Below are 16,599 nucleotides of genomic sequence, written 5' to 3' on the forward strand. Positions count from 1 at the left end.
AGCATGGTGGGGCTCGAGTGCGGGTCGTCTGGCGGCGCGGCGAGGTGTGGCGAAAGCGAGAGAAGAGGAGGTCGGCTCGCGACGGTCGCCGACGACTCTCGCTCTGATCGGGGGGCGGTGCAGCTCGCCCTCACCCAGCTGCAGCTCTCTCGCGCAGAGCCGTGCATCCGGTGCGAAAGCTCGTCCCCAGCCGTCGAACTCTCGAGAGCGCAGCACCGAAAGCAAGCGAGCTCGCTGCCTCGCCGCTCCTCCTCGTCGAATCGCGAGGCGCGGACATGCTGAAGGCGAAACAAGGATGACAACCTGGTGGTACACTACAAGGCGTCCTCTCTCTCTCTCTCTCTCTCTGACCCATGCACGGCCCTCGCCCTCACCTCTATGCCCGGCCCGCCCGAAAGCGCCGCCGCCGCCCAGAGCGGCGCGCTTACTCGTCGTCGGCCGCGACGGCCGCGGCCGCCTCGGCGGTGCCGCCGCACACCGAGCCGTCGGCGAGGTTGAGGCCAAGGAGGGGCACGATCTGGAACTGTTGGAGCGGTTGGTGGGTGCGGCGAGCCGAGAGTCAGACGGTGCGCCCTCCCACACGCAGAGAGAGAGAGGGAGGGGACGCACGGTCGCGTACGTCTTGCCAAACAGCTTGAGGAGGTTGACCTGATTCGGGTTGAGCGTGTCGCCCTCGTTGCAGACCGTGTGAGGGGCCGTGAGGGTCGGCACGCCGCGCAAGAGGCTCGTCGAGAGGCCGAGCTTGCGCAGCTGGGGCTCGAGCGAGTGCGCCGCCGGCTCGTCGTTGATCAAGACGGGGCCGACGGGGAGAGAGAACGTCTCGGTCGCCTTGTTGCCCGTGCGCGCGAAATCGGCCTTGTGGAACGAGGCGAACCACTCGGAGACGACGTCGGGCGTCTCGTCGGTGAACAGGAGGCCGCGGCTGCCCTCGAGCATCTGCGTCGAGGGGCGCGAGCGAGTCAGTGTTGCGTCCCTGGAGACGCACATGGAGTCGCCGCAGCTGCACGCAGTGTTGCGCGAGCTGCAGGGACGCGACGAGCGAAGCGAGCGAGGGAACGCACGTTGGCCACCTTGTGGACGCCGAGGCGGCACTCGTCCTCCGGGGTCGCGCCGAGGCCCTTGCGCATGACGGCGTTGCGGCCGAGGAAGATCCTGCAGTGCGGGCGGGGAGTCAGTCGAGGTGGACCAAGGGCGGCCCCACGTCCGCCGAGACGAGCTCAGCTCGAGGAGGGGGACGAGGGGGGAACGGCGACGGCGGGCGAGTGCAAGAGCTCGCGCGCGCCATGCTCGGCCATCGAGAGGTGGCAGGAGAAGAGTCGGGGTGCAAGGCAACAAGGGACGCACCTCGAGCCCTTCCAGGCCTTGCGGACCTCCTGGAGGAGGTTGTTGCGCATGTGCTCGACCTCGAAGACCCAGAGGAACTTGTGGTTGTCGGCCTGTTGGCGGACCTCGTCGATGAGCTTGGCCTTTGCCTCCTTGCCCTTCTTGCTCGTCTGGGTGAGGGCGACGACGCGGTCACGCTTGGACCGGGGCATGGTGAGAGGTGGGAGGTGGTGGTGGAGAGGGCGGCGGTTCGGGGGCGGGGGAGCGGGTCGCGGTAGGCCGAGTTGGTGCTAGCGGTGCAGGTCTAGGCGGTGCAGGTCGAGCAAGAGGTTGAGGTGAGGCGGGGAGGAGAGCTGCTGCTCGCTTACTCGTCGAGCTCGACCTCGGCGCGCCATCTCTCAACTAACTTCGTCGCTCTCACCCGCAACGAGCACTGCTGCGACCGCCTTGGCCACACTCTACACCCCACTCGACACCCCCTGACCCCTACCCGAACCCGCGTCGAGCTACTCGCCCCGACCCGCACCTCTCTCCCCGCCCGATCCTCGGCACCGCCCCCTCGCACCATGGTCGCCCTCTCGCACGACGACCAGGTCTTTGCCGACCTCGACAAGCAGCTCAACTCGCACGACGTGCCCCTCGCTCAGCGCTTCCGCGCCCTCTTCACCCTCAAGTCGCTCGGCGGACACCGCGCCATCGAGGTCATCGGTCGCGGTCCGTCCTAGCCCCAGCTCTCTACTGCGCACGCACATGCTGACACTCCCCCGTGCGCGCACACGCAGGCTTCGACGGCGAGTCGGCCCTCCTCGGACACGAGCTCGCCTACTGCCTCGGGCAGCTCAAGGACCCAAAGGCGCTCCCGATCCTCACAAAGGTCCTCGAGGACGACAACGAGCACCCCATGGTCCGCCACGAGGTGCGTCCCCCCTCCACCTCCCTCCCCCTCTTGGCCCGACTCGGCGACTGATCCCGGACCACCCTCGCAGGCCGCCGAGGCTATGGGCGCCATCGGGTGCGACGAGGCGCTCCCCGTCCTGCGCAAGTACCTCTCGCACCCGAACCCGGCCATCCGCGAGACGTGCGAGATCGCGCTCGACAAGGTGGTGTTCGACAACTCGGACGAGGGCAGGAAGCAGGCCGACAAGTGCGTCCCCTCCTCTCCCTCTCACATGGAGCACCTCTCCTCGTACGAGCGATCGACTGACGACAGTCTTCCCCCGCGCACGCAGCCAGTACCCGTGCATCGACCCCGCGCCGGCGGCGGCGGCGCCAACGCACTCGCCCCTCGTCGCGTCGGCCCACTCTGCCGCGCTCGCGCCCGCATCCGCCAACCTGTCGATCGCCGAGCTCGAGCGCCAGCTCATGGACACGAGCCTGAGCCTGTTTGACCGGTACCGCGCCATGTTTGCCCTGCGCAACGTCGGCGACCGCGAGGCCGTGCTCGCGCTCGCGAGGGGGTTCGAGGACGACAGCGCCTTGTTCCGGTGCGTCGGCTCTGTCTCTCTCTCTCCCTCCCTTCGTCTCTCTGCATCCCTTCAGGATGCACAGAGCTGATAGGGACCGCCCGCCCGGACGCAGGCACGAGATCGCGTTCGTCTTTGGCCAGCTGTCGTCCGAGCACTCTGTGCCGGCCCTCGTCGACGTCCTCCGGCGCCCGCACGAGGAGGACATGGTCCGCCACGAGGCCGCAGAGGCCCTCGGCGGCATCGCGACCGACGAGTGCCTGCCCGTCCTGCGCGAGTTTGCCGCGCGCGACGACGTGCCGAGGGTCGTGAGGGAGAGCTGCGTCGTCGCGCTTGACATGGTGCGTCCCCCCTCTCTCTCGCTCTCTCTCTCTCCTTCTCTCGTCGGCAGAGGGACTGACCTTGCGCCCCTCGCAGTACGAGTACGAGCGCTCGGGCGAGTTTGTCCCGCTCCCGACCCTCTCGAGCGCGACCGCCGCCGCTTAGACTCCCTCCCTCCCTCCCTCTCCTCGCCCGCATGCACACACCTTACCCCTCGCCTCACCCACTCCCTCTCCCTCTCTCGATACCCTGCGCCTCGAGCCGTGCGCGACCGACCGCAGCGCGCGCGCCTCCTCCTCCTTCCCCCCTCTTGTAGCTCTGCAACTCGCGTCGTTGGCTTCGTGGATTGGCTCGTTGGACTCTGAGAGCGACATAGGTGAGAGTGTGCGGCTTGCAAGGTGCGCTGAGCGAGGCGGTGCGGGTCGACGTGTCCCGGAGGATGCGACTTGCGCGTTCGTCGGAGTCCGCCACCTGCTCGCCCTCCTCGCCCCTCTCTCTACCTCACCCGCCGAGTGTCGCCCCTCGCCCCCTCGCCCGACCCGACCCACCCATGGCGCAACCCGGCACCCCGCGCTTCGGCGGCGGCCGCGTTCCCGTCGACTCGCCCGACGTCGCCTCGTTGACGCTCCTCAACCCGCTCCCCGTGTGGGCCAGGTGCTACGTCCTGCCCTGGCTCGTCGCGTACCCGCTCGCGTACCACGCCTTCTTCAACGAGTACGACCAGTGGATCAAGTCGATCGGTGAGTGGCCCTCTCGCTCTCTCCTCCCTCCTCCCCTCCTCCTCGCGAGCCTCCCTCGGCACCCTCTGACTGCTCCTCTCACCGGCGCAGAATGGACCTTCCTCCTAAGCATCGTCCTGTTTGGCGGCCACGCCCTGTCGTTCCTGTTCACGCGGTGGAGCATCTCGTTCCGGTCGCGCGGCGAGGCGAGCCGCACCAACCACCTCGACTCGGCCCACATGGTCATGGTCCTCCCCAAGCTGCACCGCGGCAAGCCGGGCTTCTGCACCCTCGAGCACACAAAGGTGCGCCCCGCGCTCGTCCTCTCCCTCTTTCTCTCCTCGACTCGACTCGACGGGGCCCAACTCAGGAGCTGACCCTCTCCTTCTCGCAGCGTCCCGGCCAGCACGACCTCATCTTCTTCTCGTACCAGCGCGACAAGTACCAGTTCGACCCGGCGACGCAGCGCTTCACCCGCATCGCGTACCCGTGCGACTCGGCGCCCGCGCTGTCGACCTTCCACGCGGCGTCGGGCGGGCTCAAGACGGCGGCCGACATCGAGACGGCGAGGGCCAACTACGGCAAGAACCACTTTGACATCCCCGTGCCGACTTTTGGCGAGCTGTTTGCCGAGCACGCCGTCGCGCCCTTCTTCGTGTTCCAGGTCTTCTGCGCCGGCTTGTGGTGCATGGACGAGTACTGGTGCGTTCTCCCCTGTCCCTCTCTCTCTCTCTCCCTCGAGGGGCCCGACACTGACCCTGCGCACACGCCGACAGGTACTACTCCCTGTTCACGCTCTTCATGTTGATCGTGTTCGAGTGCACGACCGTCTTCCAGGTGCGTCGCCTCGAGCCTCTCCCCTCTCTCTCCCTTGAGCACGTGCGAACCGAGACTCACGGACATTCGGGCCCGCCCTGCAGCGCCTGCGCACGGTCAACGAGTTCCGCAGCATGTCGATCAAGCCGTACGCCATCATGACCCGCCGCGAGGCCAAGTGGGTCGAGGTCCAGACGGACGAGCTCCTGCCCGGCGACGTCGTCAGCATCGGTGCGTCTCCTCCCTCTCTCCTTCTCTTGAGTGTGCTCCCCCGAGACGACGTCGAGCTCACGTGCGCCCACACCCCGCAGTGCGCACCAAGGAGGACTCGGGCATCCCGTGCGACCTGCTCCTCTTGCGCGGCTCGTGCATCGTCAACGAGGCCATGCTCTCGGGCGAGTCGACGCCGCTCCTCAAAGAGTCGGTCGAGGTGCGGCCCGGGTCGGACAAGCTCGACATTGACGGCGTCGACCGCAACTCGATCCTGTTTGGCGGCACAAAGGTCCTCCAGGCGACCGGGCTCGACCACAAGGACGGCGCCGCCGCGCCCGACGGTGGGTGCCTCGCCATCGTGCTCCGCACCGGGTTCGGCACCTCGCAGGGCCAGCTCATCCGCACCATGATCTTTTCGACCGAGACGGTGACGGCCAACAACATCGAGTCGTTCCTCTTTATTGGGTTCCTCCTCGTCTTTGCGCTCGCCGCGAGCGCCTACGTGTGGGTCAAGGGCCTCGAGCAGGACCGCAAGCGCTCAAAGTTGCTCCTCGACTGCGTCATCATCATCACGTCGGTCGTCCCGCCCGAGCTCCCCATGGAGCTCTCGATGGCCGTCAACGCGTCCCTCGTCGCCCTCAGCAAGTACTGTACGTCCCTCCCCCCTCTTTCTCTCTCTGTGTCTCTGTGTGTGTTCGCGCTCGCGGTCGCTCACCTCGCACCCCTCCTCCCCCCTCGCGCGCATGGACACAGCCATCTTCTGCACCGAGCCGTTCCGGATCCCGTTCGCCGGTCGCGTCGACATCTGCTGCTTTGACAAGACGGGCACCATCACGGGCGAGGACCTCGTCGTCGAGGGTGTCGCCGGCGTCGAGTGCGTCTCGCTTTCTCTCTCGCTCTCTCCTCTCCCGGACTCGCCCTGACCGCGAGCCCTCCCTGCCCGCGCAGCTCGAACGACCACCAGAAGCTCGTGCCCGTCACCGACGTCAGCCTCGAGACGTCGCTCACGCTCGCCGCCGCCCACGCGCTCGTCCTCCTCGACGACGGCGTCGTCGGCGACCCGATGGAAAAGACGACGCTCGACGCCCTCAAGTGGAAGCTGTCGGCGGGCGACAAGATCACGCCGACGGCCGACGCGCTCCACAAGAAGGACAACGTGTCGGTCACGGTCCGCCGCCGGTTCCAGTTCTCGTCGCAGCTCAAGCGCATGTCGACCATCTCGCTCGTCCACACGCCGGCCGGCCAGCGCACGCTCGTCGCCGTCAAGGGCGCGCCCGAGACGCTCAAGGCCATGTTCACCTCGGTCCCGCACGACTACGAGCGCACGTACAAGGGCTACGCCCAGCGTGGCTCTCGCGTCCTCGCCCTCGGGTACAAGTTTGTCGACGGCATGAACAAGGGCGACGTGACGACCATCGCGCGCGACGCCGTCGAGAAGGACCTCGTCTTTGCCGGGTTCCTCGTGTTCCACTGCCCGCTCAAGCCCGACGCCGTCAAGACGCTCAAGGAGCTCGCCGACTCGAGTCACCGCTGCGTCATGATCACGGGCGACAACCCGCTCACGGCGGCGCACGTCGCACGCGAGGTCGAGATTGTCGACCGCCAGGTCCTCATCCTCGACCTCAAGGAGGGCGCAAAGTCCGAGTCCGGTCCGTCCCTCGTCTTGTTCTCCTCGTCGTCTTTGTCCGGGACTGACCCTTCGCCGCCGCCCTCAGACCTCACGTGGCGCACCGCCGACGAGTCGGTCGTCATCCCTGTCGACCCGTCCGAGCCGCTCGACACGTCCCTGTTCGACCGCTACGACATCTGCATGACGGGCGCCGCGCTCAAGCAGTACGCCGACCGCCGCGAGTCGTGGCACCAGCTCGTCCAGCACACGTGGGTCTACGCGCGTGTGTCACCGGCGCAGAAGGAGTTCATCCTCACGACGCTCAAGAGCCTCGGGTTTGTCACGCTCATGGCCGGCGACGGCACCAACGACGTCGGCGCGCTCAAGCAGGCCAACATTGGCGTCGCGCTCCTCAACGGCACCGAGGACGACCTCAAGGCGATCCTCGAGCACCAGAAGAAGGAGCGCGTCAAAAAGGTGTACGAGCAGCAGCTGCGCATCACGAGCCGCTTTGGGCAGCCGCCGCCGCCGGTGCCGCCCATGATCGCCGACCTGTTCCCCGACGCGGTCAAGGCCCAGCAGGAGGCCGCCAAGCTCGTCCAGAGCGACAAGGCCAAGGGCAAGGCGTCCAAGGTGCGTCGCTCTCGCTCTCCCAATCTCCCTCTCTGCCTCGCCGCACAGGACTGATCCTCCCCCTCGACTTGGCGCTCGCAGTTTGACGTGTCGGCCATCTCGGAGCAGCTGTCGAACCTCGAGGACGACCAGGAGGTGCCGCAGATCAAGCTCGGCGACGCGTCGGTCGCGGCGCCGTTCACGTCCAAGCTCGCCAACGTCGCCGCCATCACGCACATCATCCGCCAGGGTCGTTGCACGCTCGTCGCGACGATCCAGATGTACAAGATCCTCGCGCTCAACTGCCTCATCTCGGCGTGGGCGCTCTCGGTCCAGTACCTGCAGGGCATCAAGTTTGGCGACTACCAGGTGACGATCACGGGCGTCCTCATGTCGGTGTGCTTCATGTGCATCTCGCGTGCCCGGCCCGTCGACCGCCTGAGCAAGGAGCGGCCCCTGTCGAGCATCTTCAACCTCTACGTCGTCGGCTCGATCCTCGTCCAGTTTGCGATCCACGTCGCCGCCTTCATCTACCTCACCAACCTGTGCGAGGTGTACGAGCCGTACGTCCAAGCGTCCTCCTCGCCTCGTCGTCGTTCTTGAGCGAGCTCCTGACTCTCGTCTCGCCGCTCACAGGCAAGCCGGTCTCGAGGTCGACCTCGACGCCAAGTTCTCGCCCAACCTCCTCAACTCGTGCATCTACCTCATCTCGCTCAGTCGTGCGTCCCCTCGTCCTCTCGAGCCTCAGAGAGAGCCCGTCACTGACCCCTCGAGCGCCGCCCCGTCCGCAGAGCAAATCTCGACCTTTGTCGTCAACTTCCAGGGCCGGCCGTTCCGCGAGAACATTTCCGAGAACTCGGCCCTGTACTACGGCCTGCTCGGCGTCGCCGCCGTCGCCTTTTCGGGCGCGACCGACTTTGTCCCCGAGTTCAACCGGTGGCTCCAGCTCGTCGACATGGACACGTCGTTCCGCACCAAGCTGTGCGTCGTCATGGCCGCCGACTTTGCCGGCGCGTGGGTCGTCGACATTGCGCTCAAGACCCTCTTTGCCAACAACAAGCCCAAGGAGATCATCAAGCGCGGCGCCGAGCGGCGCGAGGCGAGGCGCGAGGCCGAGAAGCGCGAGCAGGAGGCCGACGAGGTGGTCAAGAAGGAGCAGTGAGAGAGGGGCGTCGTCGGGTCTTCCTCTTTAGAGTTCTCTCTTTCCCTCGCACTGCAAAATGGTTTCCGTCTCCGTACAACTCGAGAAAGGCGACGTGAGAGGGCTCGAGAGGAGGCGGTGCAGGAGCCTCGCCCGCACGCGCCTCGCTTGCCTCTTCTCTCCTCCCTCTCGCTCTCGCCACGCGCTCGACGCACCTGCTGCGACTCTTCTGGGCATCATCAGTACTTCAGCCATCTATCGCAAGGTCGCCCCTGTCCCGCACGAGCATCGGTAAGCCCGCGCCTCCTCATCGCCTCCTCCACGTCGAGGAGCTCGTCCGGGACCAGCAGCGCGACCGGGTCGCGCGAGAAGCTTCGGGACTGACTCGAGCACCTACAGTCTCTACCCTAGCCTACAGCTCGCAGCCTTGTCGCCACCTCGCGCCGGCACGGATCCCTCCCTCTCTTCGTCACCGTCACGTGCTTCTCCACCTCGACGATCTGGTTCGGCATCACCGTCAAGGCCCTCGACCTCTGCATCGCGGCCATGGCCTTTGTCGAGATCAAGCCGACCCTCCTCGCCATCGACCTCATCCTCGCGAGAAAGGCGGCGGGCACGCTCGCGACGACCGTCGTCCCGGACAATGTGAACGTCGGCGCGCTCCCCGTCGAGGTCTGGGACATCGTCAAGCTCGAGCTGTCCGCCCTGTCGTACGTCGAAGAGTACGCGGGCCTGGAGGACCGGTTCAACCCGGGCTGGTCGGTCGACTCGTCCTGGGAGGAGGACGGGCCCCTCACGTTCTACAACCTGCTCTCGAACGAGATGGGCTTCTACAACTTCTTCCACGAGACCAACGTTTGCTCCTTCACCGACGTGCGCAAGAAGGTGCGCGCACGCCCTCTTATCGCACGTCGGCGGGCCGGCACTGACTCACCGCTCTTCGCGCAGGACGTCGCCAGCCTCCTCGAGCACTTTGGCTTGTGCCTGGCGTCGCCTGCCCTGATCTGCAACACGGGCGAGGACACGCGGGCCGACTTCAACGCCGCTTGGCCCGTCGCCATCCCGCTCGTTGGCGAACAGAGCCAGAGCTACCCGACCGTCGAGACAACGATCGCGCACGACGAGCTCAGCGCCCATCGCGTAGCGCGCATCTCGCCCTCGGCGCTCGAGCTCCCCATAGGCGCCGTCGGGCGGTTCCGCCGCCTCCTCGCTGCGTACCCCGCCGTCTCGCCCTTCTCGGTTTCGAGCGACACGTTCCGCTCGCCGGCCGACAGGACACCGGCCGCCGTCGCCGACGACTAAGGCGTCGCCAGCGACCAAAGGAAGAGCTTCAAGAGCAGGTTCGGGTCGAAGGAGCGTTGGGCGCGCGAGAAGGAGCGCCGGCGCGTGAAGGAGAGGGCCGAGCGCAAGGCGGCGAGCGTGCCAGGGTGGATGCTCCTCGGCGGCGGTCGGACGTGCACGTAGAGGCTTGAGCAGATGCAGCGCGCTTGTCTGTCCGTGCCTCTCTCGAGCCTCCTGCGACGAGTCGAACGAGAGCGAGAAAATCTCTCGTTGCGCTCTCGGCTGCAGCCGTCCGCTCCCGAGTTCTGCTGTCGACAGCAAGCTTCGTGTTGCACCGAGCTCGAGAGCCAGAGGAGGCTACTTGACGCAGAAGAAGCTCAACCCCCACCTCGCACGCTCGACCTCGTCGACGAGCGCACGGTCGTCCTGCTCGTACCACTTGTCCTCGTCGGCAATCTCGCTCTGCTTGGTCGTCTTCCACAGCTTGTCGAACCGGGCCTTCTTGGCCGCGAGGCGCGACATGCCGACGGGCGACGAGTGGCCGGTAAAGACGATGAGGGCCGTGAGGGGAGGGAGTGCGGCGTGCAGGGCGCGCAGGCGCTTGTCGAGCGACGCAAAGGCGGTGTCGAGCGACTCGGGCGAGGGCTCTGCGGGGCCGTCGGCGGTCGTCGACGTCGCGTCGCTCGACGCGGGCTTGGCGGAGGAGGACGGCTGGGACCCTGCGACGCGAGGTGGGTGAGCAGGCTTGGACGCACAGAGAGAAAGAGAGAGAGAGAGAGGGACGCACAGCCGAGCGTGTGCGAGAGGTCCATGAAGCGGCCGATCGTGAGGTCGTGCTTGTCGACCGAGTCGAGCATGCCTTGCAGGACCTGCGCGAGTCGCTCGAGATGAGCCCGAGGCGGCGAAAACGAAAAGAGGAGGCGGGACGCACCTCGTCGTCGTTCGAGCACGCGATGGCGGTCGTCGCCTTGGCGCCGTGCCACTGGCCAGGCGTGCCGTGGTCGACCACCGCCGACGTTTTCGGGTCCTGCCCGCGCCCGATCCGCTCAAAGATCGTCTCCTGGTCCGTGACGAACTCGCCAAAGCCGGGACCTGCGCAGGGGAAGGCAGAGAAGAGTCAGGTGCTAGCTCGACGTGGCAAGAAGGAGCTTCCGGTGCAGGAGGACGGCTTCATGCTCGAGACCGAAAGGCTGGCTCGACGTCAGGGAGAGAGAGTTGGACGCACCCTTCTCCATCTTGAGCCTGACGAGCTCAATTGCCGTCCTCGCGTCCTCCTCCGAGTCGTGCCCGCCGACCGTGCCGTCCTCGCTGTTGGCGACCGCCGCCTGGATCTCCTTCTTGAGCCACTTTTGCGCGAGCCACTTGAGCGACGCCTTGAACGGCGGGCCGCGAGGGTGCTGGTAGATGACCGACGTGTCGATCACGCGCGAGTGGACGAGCTGCGGCAGGGTGGACAGGGCGAGTCAGTTCTCAGGCTCGAGGCGGAGGAGGAGAAGGGGAGAGAGCGAGGCCCAGTGGCACACCTTGAGCACCTTGAGGTCGCACTCGAGCGAGTGCCCGACGAGGATCGTGTTGTAGTCGAGGAGCTGCGTCAAGTCGCGCTGCACGTCCTCGAGCCGGGTCGTGACGCCCTCGAGGGCCTTCTCGTCCAAGCCCGAGTAGCTGCGCCGCGAGAGAGACGCTGTCAGTCAGGCTCGCGATAGCGCGAGGGAAGAGGAGAGAGGGAGAGACGCACCGCGTGAGGTAGTCGACGATGGGCTGGTCCGGCTTGACGAGCTTGTCGTAGATGCGCTTGCCGGCGAGGTCGACCACGCTCAGGCGCGTGAGCTCCGAGCCGTCGGCCGTCAGGCACTGCAGGTCGGGAGAGGGTGTCAGTCGAGGTGCGGCAAGGGGAGATGTGACCCAGAGAGCGCGAGAGAGGGACGCACCATCTCGCAGTCGAGGCCGAGGACGCGCTTGGGCCCCTCCTTCTCGGGCAGGTACGGCGCCTCGATCCAGCCGTCGGCCTTTTTCCAGTCGTTGAACGAGAAGGTCGCGTCGAGGTCGGTCGGGAGGGGTGAGGGACGAGGCGACGGCGTCGGGTACGCCTGCTCGGCCATTTGGTCGGGCGACATGAGGTAGACGCTCGGGTCCGAGGTGCGCTGCGCCTGGCCGCCTGCGAGCACAATCAAGCGAGTCAGTGAGACGTTCGACGGCCGTGTCGAGGTGACGAGAGCGCAGGAACTCACGCTCTTTGCGCGCCCGCTCTCGGCGGTCCTTCTCGGCGCCGGTGAGAGGGCACGTCGTGAAGCTCTGGTACGGCGAGTGCATGCGGTTGCGCTCGCCCGGCGCCTTGGTCGGGCACGCGTGCGAGAAGAGCGACTGCATGACCGAGACCTTGCACGACAGGCCGTCGGACGACGGGCGCAGAGCGAACGGGAGGTTGGTCGACACGGGCGGCTGGGCGATGCCGAGATCGGGCGCGAGGATGCCGGGCGCCATGACGCACACGACACGACGAACGTTGCTGCGGTTCTGTGGGTCAGATACCCAGGTCAGCGACAGTCTGCGTGGAGAAAAGAGACGGGGAGACGCACCTTGACGAAGAGCCACGACTGCGCCTTGTCGTTGGCGAGCAGGTGGAGGACAAAGTCGCGCACGTCCTGTATCGTGACGGAGGGATCAGTGCGAGCTCGCGAATGCTCGTGAGGACAGGGTGCGCACCTTGACCTGGACCATGCGCCCGCCGGTGAAGCCGCGTGTGTCGAACGAGAAGCTCGGCGGGTTCTCCTGCGCACGACGCACTGGGTCAGCTCGGCTCCGTGTGTGTACGGGTGGACTGAGGGGACGCACCAATGCCCGCTGCTCCTCCTTCCTGCGCTTCTTGGCCTTGCCCTTGTCGAGCTTGGAGAGCTCCTTGGTTGACTTGAGCCCATCTGCCGCGCCGGCATGGTCCGAGCCCGCCTGCGAGTCGTCGTCCTGGGTGGCCGAGACGGTGGCCGGGCCGTCCTGAAGCTTGCGCTTCTTGGACGAGTGCGAGTCGGAGGAGGCGACGGGGACGGGGTGGTCGAGGGCGAGCGAGGCGACCTTGGCCTTGTGCGGCAAGGCTGAGGGCGACATGGTCGAGCTGATCGGTGCAGAGCTCCCTGCACTCTCGCTCGTCGGGAGAGCGAGTCGAGGTCGAGAGCGAGCCAGGGAATCTTCATCGGTTCGCCTCCTCCTTTCATCTCCCTCCCATCTCTCCCACGGCTCGGCTGGGCGAGCGCACTCGTGGAAGTGCTTCGAGGGTGCCTGCTGCTGTGCATGCCCCCACGCGCTGGTCGAGCCGGGCGACCCCTGCCTTGCTGTCCTCCTCGCTCGCTCAACCTCCCCGCCGACGCGGCGGGCGCCCTCAGCTGCCTGCCGCGCGACCACGGGTACCTCGCCGGTTCAAGCTGGCGAGGGCGTGCGTCCCGAGGGACGCGGCCGAGCTACCGGTCCTTTCCAGCTGGCCATCTGCGCTTCCTCTCGCTCGCTCGCGCTCTCAGTCCGAGGCCGTGATCTCGGACCGCGTCCATCGCAAAGTGCACAACAACGAGGACCAGCTACAAACGCGCCTCACGACCTGAGCCGCACCCGCACCTCGTCGCCAACCCGCACGCACGTCCCGCCCTCGTCGCCCCCTCCCTCGCCGAGCTCGTCGCGCCAGAGCATGTGGGCGCCAAACTCGACGCGCCCGTTCGTCGCGTTCTTGCGCGTGAGCGAGAGAGTCGCGAGGGGCTCGGCGGTGCGGGCTCCCGTCGTCTGCGCGGACGAGGGACGGTCAGTTGCGGCCGCTCGAGGCGCGAGCGAGGGAGGAAGAGAGGAGAGGCGGGCGCACCTGGTCGATCGAGACCATCAAGCAGCGCCGACACCGGCCGAGGAAGCTGAACACGGCGCTGCCGGCGCCGACGTTGAGCGCCTCGATGTCGTCCTCCCACCACGGCTCGAGCGCCTCGCCGTCGGCGCCCTCGACGACCAAGTTGGGCCGGAACGCCGCCGCGCGCACGACGTCCGCGCCTGCGCGACCTGCCCCCTCGCTCGCTCGCTCGCGAATCGAGCGCTCGACGGCGCGCAGGCTCTCGCCCGACACGAGGAGGAACGGGCTCTCGTTCGAGAGCCGGAGCGGGAGCGGCGGGCCGGCGCTCGCGCCGTCAAAGTGCGCGTGACGGGACGTGCCCGGCGGCAGGCGGTGCAGCTCGACGGGACCTGGGCCGGCCGACGACGGTGCCGAGGAGGAAGAGGAGGAGGAGGTGGAGGGAGAGGGCGGGTTGAGGAACGAGGTGAACCACGCGTCGGCGAGCGCCGAGAAGCGCTGCGACAGGACGGTCGTGCTGCACAGTGTCGTCGGCTGCGGCGTCGCGCCGGCGCCCGACTCGCTCCCGCACTCGGAGCCGTGCCCGTCCTCGCTCAGCGGCGGCGTCGGGAGCCCGCACGCGCCGAGCTCACTCGCCTTGGACCTCGCGAGCGGGACCTCGAGCGGGTTCATGCCCGGTGCCTCGACGCGCAGGACGCCCCGGGCGCGGTCGATCGACGGGCGGATGAGCGCCATGCGCGTGTACCGCTTCATCGACAGGGCGCGACCGGTCGACGACGAGACGAGCATAAAGTCGCGGTCGTGCAGGAGGCCGGACGGCGCGAGGGGCCACGAGGTCGAGGACAGGATCGGCTGGGCGGCGCACGACTTGATCGGGTCTGCAACGACGGGTCTGTCAGCTGCGACCCGCAGTGAGATGCGAGAGAGAGCGAGAGGGACGCACAGATGTACAGCTCGGCCAACCTCGCCATCTTGACGCCGTTCTCGTTCTGCTGCTGCCCCGCCGACACGCCGCGAGGCACCCGAGGCCCGGAAGCAAGCACGCCATGCGCGCTCACGAAGAAGCGCTTGACGAAGGCGACGAACGCGGCGACGTCGTCGACGGTCGACACGAGGCCGAACGAGATGCGCGAGATGCCGAGCGGGCGGTACGGCGCGAACGGCGCGAACTCCTCTGCGACATGGTAAGGGAGAGCGACCCGTGAGCGCCTGAACGAGACCGGCAAAGAGAGGAAGAGAGGAGGAGCCGACTCACCCTCGTCCCAGCACCGCCCAGCCCCGAGCTCCTCGAGCCTGCGCCGCTCGACCTCGCCCATCCCGACCGCACGGGTCCACGCGCCGGCATTGCACATGCCGCCGCTGCGGAGCGAGATGCCCTGCACGAGCGCGAGCCGCGCGAGGTGCTGGTGCCCGACGTGCGTCTGGCGATAGTCGGTCGGCGAGACGGGGCGCGAGCTGGTCGGGGAGGTGGAGGAGGACGACGAGGAGGAGGAGAAAGAGGCGGAGGGAAGGCGGAGCGAGAACCCGATGATCGGTCCTGGCGGCTCGAGCACGACGGCCCACTCGGCTCCGAGCAGCGGCTCCTCGTCCTCCTCCTCCTCGGCGAGCGGCTCAAACGCGCCATGCTCGACAAACACCTCGCTACCATCGGCATGCCGCAAGCCCCTCAGCTCGCGCCGCGCCACCTCCCTGAGCGCCGCCGCATGCCGCGCGACGCCCTCGAGCCCGGTCCCGCGCGAGATGCGCGCGAGCCAGTCGAGCGCGTGCGACAGCGCGAGGACCTCGAGGTAAGGGGGCGTGCCGTGCTCGAGCGCCTGGTGGACCGTGCCGCTCGGGTCGAGGCGCGGCGAGTGGGTGAAGGGGGGAGAGAGCGAGAGGGACGAGAGGGTGCCGCCGCCGAAGAAGGAGGGGGTGGGCGAGCGCAGGAGGAGGTGCGACGAGGCGCGGCGGACGAGGAGGATGCCGAGAGAGGTGGGGAAGCCCTGTGGGTGGGAGAGGAGAGTCAGTTGCGCGTTCACGCTGCTCGGGCGGCGGCGGTCCGTGCCAGCCTCGTGGCCCCGAGAGAGTAGAAGCGAGCGCGACGCACAAAGATCTTGTACACGCTCGCGACGACAAAGTCGGGCGCCTCGTTGGCGCTCACCGACCCGAGGTCGAGGACGCTCGTCGAGCTGTACGCCGCCGCATCGACGAGGACGGCCGCGTGCGGGTTGGCGCGCTTGATCTGGGCGGCGAAGCGCAGGCCGAGGCGCGCGCCGGTCGCGTTGCACTGGGCCGGGTACGAGTACAGGGTGGGCGTCGGTGCGCGGGTGGACGACGAGGGACGCGCGGCGGAGCGCGACGAGAGGGCCGAGCGGAGGAGGGACGAGGGTGTGCGGTGCGCGGCGACGGGCGAATTGCGCGAGAGGGCAGTGCCGCGCAGGCCGACGAGACTGTGTGGGAGGGCGTGTAGCGAGTTAGCTCTCGCGCTCGAGAGGGAGAGAAGGGAGACGAGAGGCGCACCTCGTATGACTCTCGACGAGGTACTCGTACCCGCCCCCTGCTCCGAGGTCCGCCTCTGCCCTCCAGTCCCACGCGTCACCGAGCGTCCGGATGGCCTGCGTCGCGCCTCCCGGCACAAAGACGACGTCCCACTCGCCGGCACGGTCGTCGGGGACGTTGAACAGCTCGGCGAGGACGCAGGTGCGGGTCTGGTCGATGACGAGGTGGGTCGCGACGGCGGCGGTCGACGCCGAGTGCGGGTTCGAGTACAGGGTCGACGCGAGCGAGTGGGCGAGGGCCGTGACGGGCCCGAGGGGAGCGGGTGGTGCGGCGGCGCAGTCGAGGTAGACTTGGTCTGTGGGAGGTTCGGCAGGGTCAGCTCGTGGTGGGTCGGAGGCAAGGAGGAGGTGGGACGGACCTTTGAGCGCAGGGTAGTCTGCGTCCCTCGCAGCGTGGAACGAGGCCGGGTCGCAGAAGCCGTAGATGAGGCGGTCGCGCTCGTCGAGGCGGACGGGGGGCGCGTCGGGCATGGTGCGTCGTGGACGATAGTAGGTGGGTGTGCAGCTATGGCAGCATCGAGAGCCAGTGTGTGGTGGTGGTGGAGGGGAGCGGGGTCGGCGGACGGAGCGTGGCGGTGCTTTCGGGCGAGGACGACCGGGCGCCGGCGGAGTGCTCTCCTCCTCCCTCCCACCTCGTCCGCCCAGCTCTCTGCCCTTGCTGGCACTCTCGCCGACAGCTCAGCAGAACCCTCCTCGCGCGCCCGCCTTTCCGCGCCACCTCTCGACCACCCTCTCGCGCTTCCCCCACCT

The 16,599-nt window shown here is 67.8% G+C and overlaps 5 protein-coding genes across 5 annotated transcripts; 2 read left to right on the top strand and 3 right to left on the bottom strand.

Annotated features, from left to right (window-relative positions):
- Positions 1-603: 603 nt before the first annotated feature.
- RHOBADRAFT_3746 (uncharacterized protein) lies at positions 604-1,535 on the bottom strand (the record flags this gene model as incomplete). Its single annotated transcript, XM_018413435.1, has 3 exons — positions 604-936; positions 1,062-1,152; positions 1,345-1,535. Coding segments are annotated over 3 exons (615 nt in total), but the record flags the coding sequence as incomplete, so codon positions are not given.
- A 354-nt stretch (positions 1,536-1,889) lies between these two features.
- Positions 1,890-3,453, top strand: RHOBADRAFT_52015 (uncharacterized protein; the record flags this gene model as incomplete). Its single annotated transcript, XM_018416127.1, has 6 exons — positions 1,890-2,037; positions 2,106-2,239; positions 2,310-2,467; positions 2,553-2,807; positions 2,902-3,127; positions 3,204-3,453. The coding sequence occupies 6 exons, from the start codon at positions 1,890-1,892 to the stop codon at positions 3,270-3,272; spliced, it is 990 nt and encodes a 329-aa protein (XP_018273103.1). The 3' UTR covers positions 3,273-3,453.
- Positions 3,454-3,657: 204 nt separating this feature from the next.
- RHOBADRAFT_48125 (uncharacterized protein) lies at positions 3,658-8,315 on the top strand (the record flags this gene model as incomplete). Its single annotated transcript, XM_018415094.1, has 12 exons — positions 3,658-3,847; positions 3,938-4,131; positions 4,221-4,528; positions 4,603-4,663; positions 4,747-4,873; positions 4,954-5,505; positions 5,609-5,729; positions 5,804-6,504; positions 6,571-7,097; positions 7,179-7,639; positions 7,713-7,795; positions 7,868-8,315. 12 exons carry the CDS (start codon positions 3,658-3,660, stop codon positions 8,236-8,238), a joined length of 3,696 nt encoding a protein of 1,231 aa, XP_018273104.1. The 3' UTR covers positions 8,239-8,315.
- A 1,488-nt stretch (positions 8,316-9,803) lies between these two features.
- Positions 9,804-12,454, bottom strand: RHOBADRAFT_34528 (uncharacterized protein). Its single transcript, XM_018413204.1, has 11 exons — positions 12,331-12,454; positions 12,202-12,267; positions 12,075-12,140; positions 11,727-12,012; positions 11,427-11,653; positions 11,234-11,349; positions 11,022-11,160; positions 10,724-10,937; positions 10,430-10,590; positions 10,286-10,367; positions 9,804-10,217 (listed from the first exon to the last, which is right to left on the bottom strand). Exons 2-11 carry the CDS (start codon positions 12,214-12,216, stop codon positions 9,856-9,858), a joined length of 1,668 nt encoding a protein of 555 aa, XP_018273105.1. The 5' UTR covers positions 12,217-12,267; positions 12,331-12,454; the 3' UTR covers positions 9,804-9,855.
- A 564-nt stretch (positions 12,455-13,018) lies between these two features.
- Positions 13,019-16,320, bottom strand: RHOBADRAFT_52018 (uncharacterized protein; the record flags this gene model as incomplete). The annotated part of the gene is made up of 7 exons (XM_018416128.1): positions 13,019-13,260; positions 13,337-14,190; positions 14,256-14,486; positions 14,568-15,294; positions 15,399-15,741; positions 15,812-16,145; positions 16,209-16,320. The coding sequence occupies 7 exons, from the start codon at positions 16,318-16,320 to the stop codon at positions 13,075-13,077; spliced, it is 2,787 nt and encodes a 928-aa protein (XP_018273106.1). The 3' UTR covers positions 13,019-13,074.
- Between the last annotated feature and the right edge of the window lie 279 nt (positions 16,321-16,599).

This window comes from Rhodotorula graminis (assembly GCF_001329695.1).
Source record: "Rhodotorula graminis WP1 unplaced genomic scaffold RHOBAscaffold_3, whole genome shotgun sequence".
Classification (NCBI taxonomy): Eukaryota; Fungi; Basidiomycota; class Microbotryomycetes; order Sporidiobolales; family Sporidiobolaceae; genus Rhodotorula; species Rhodotorula graminis.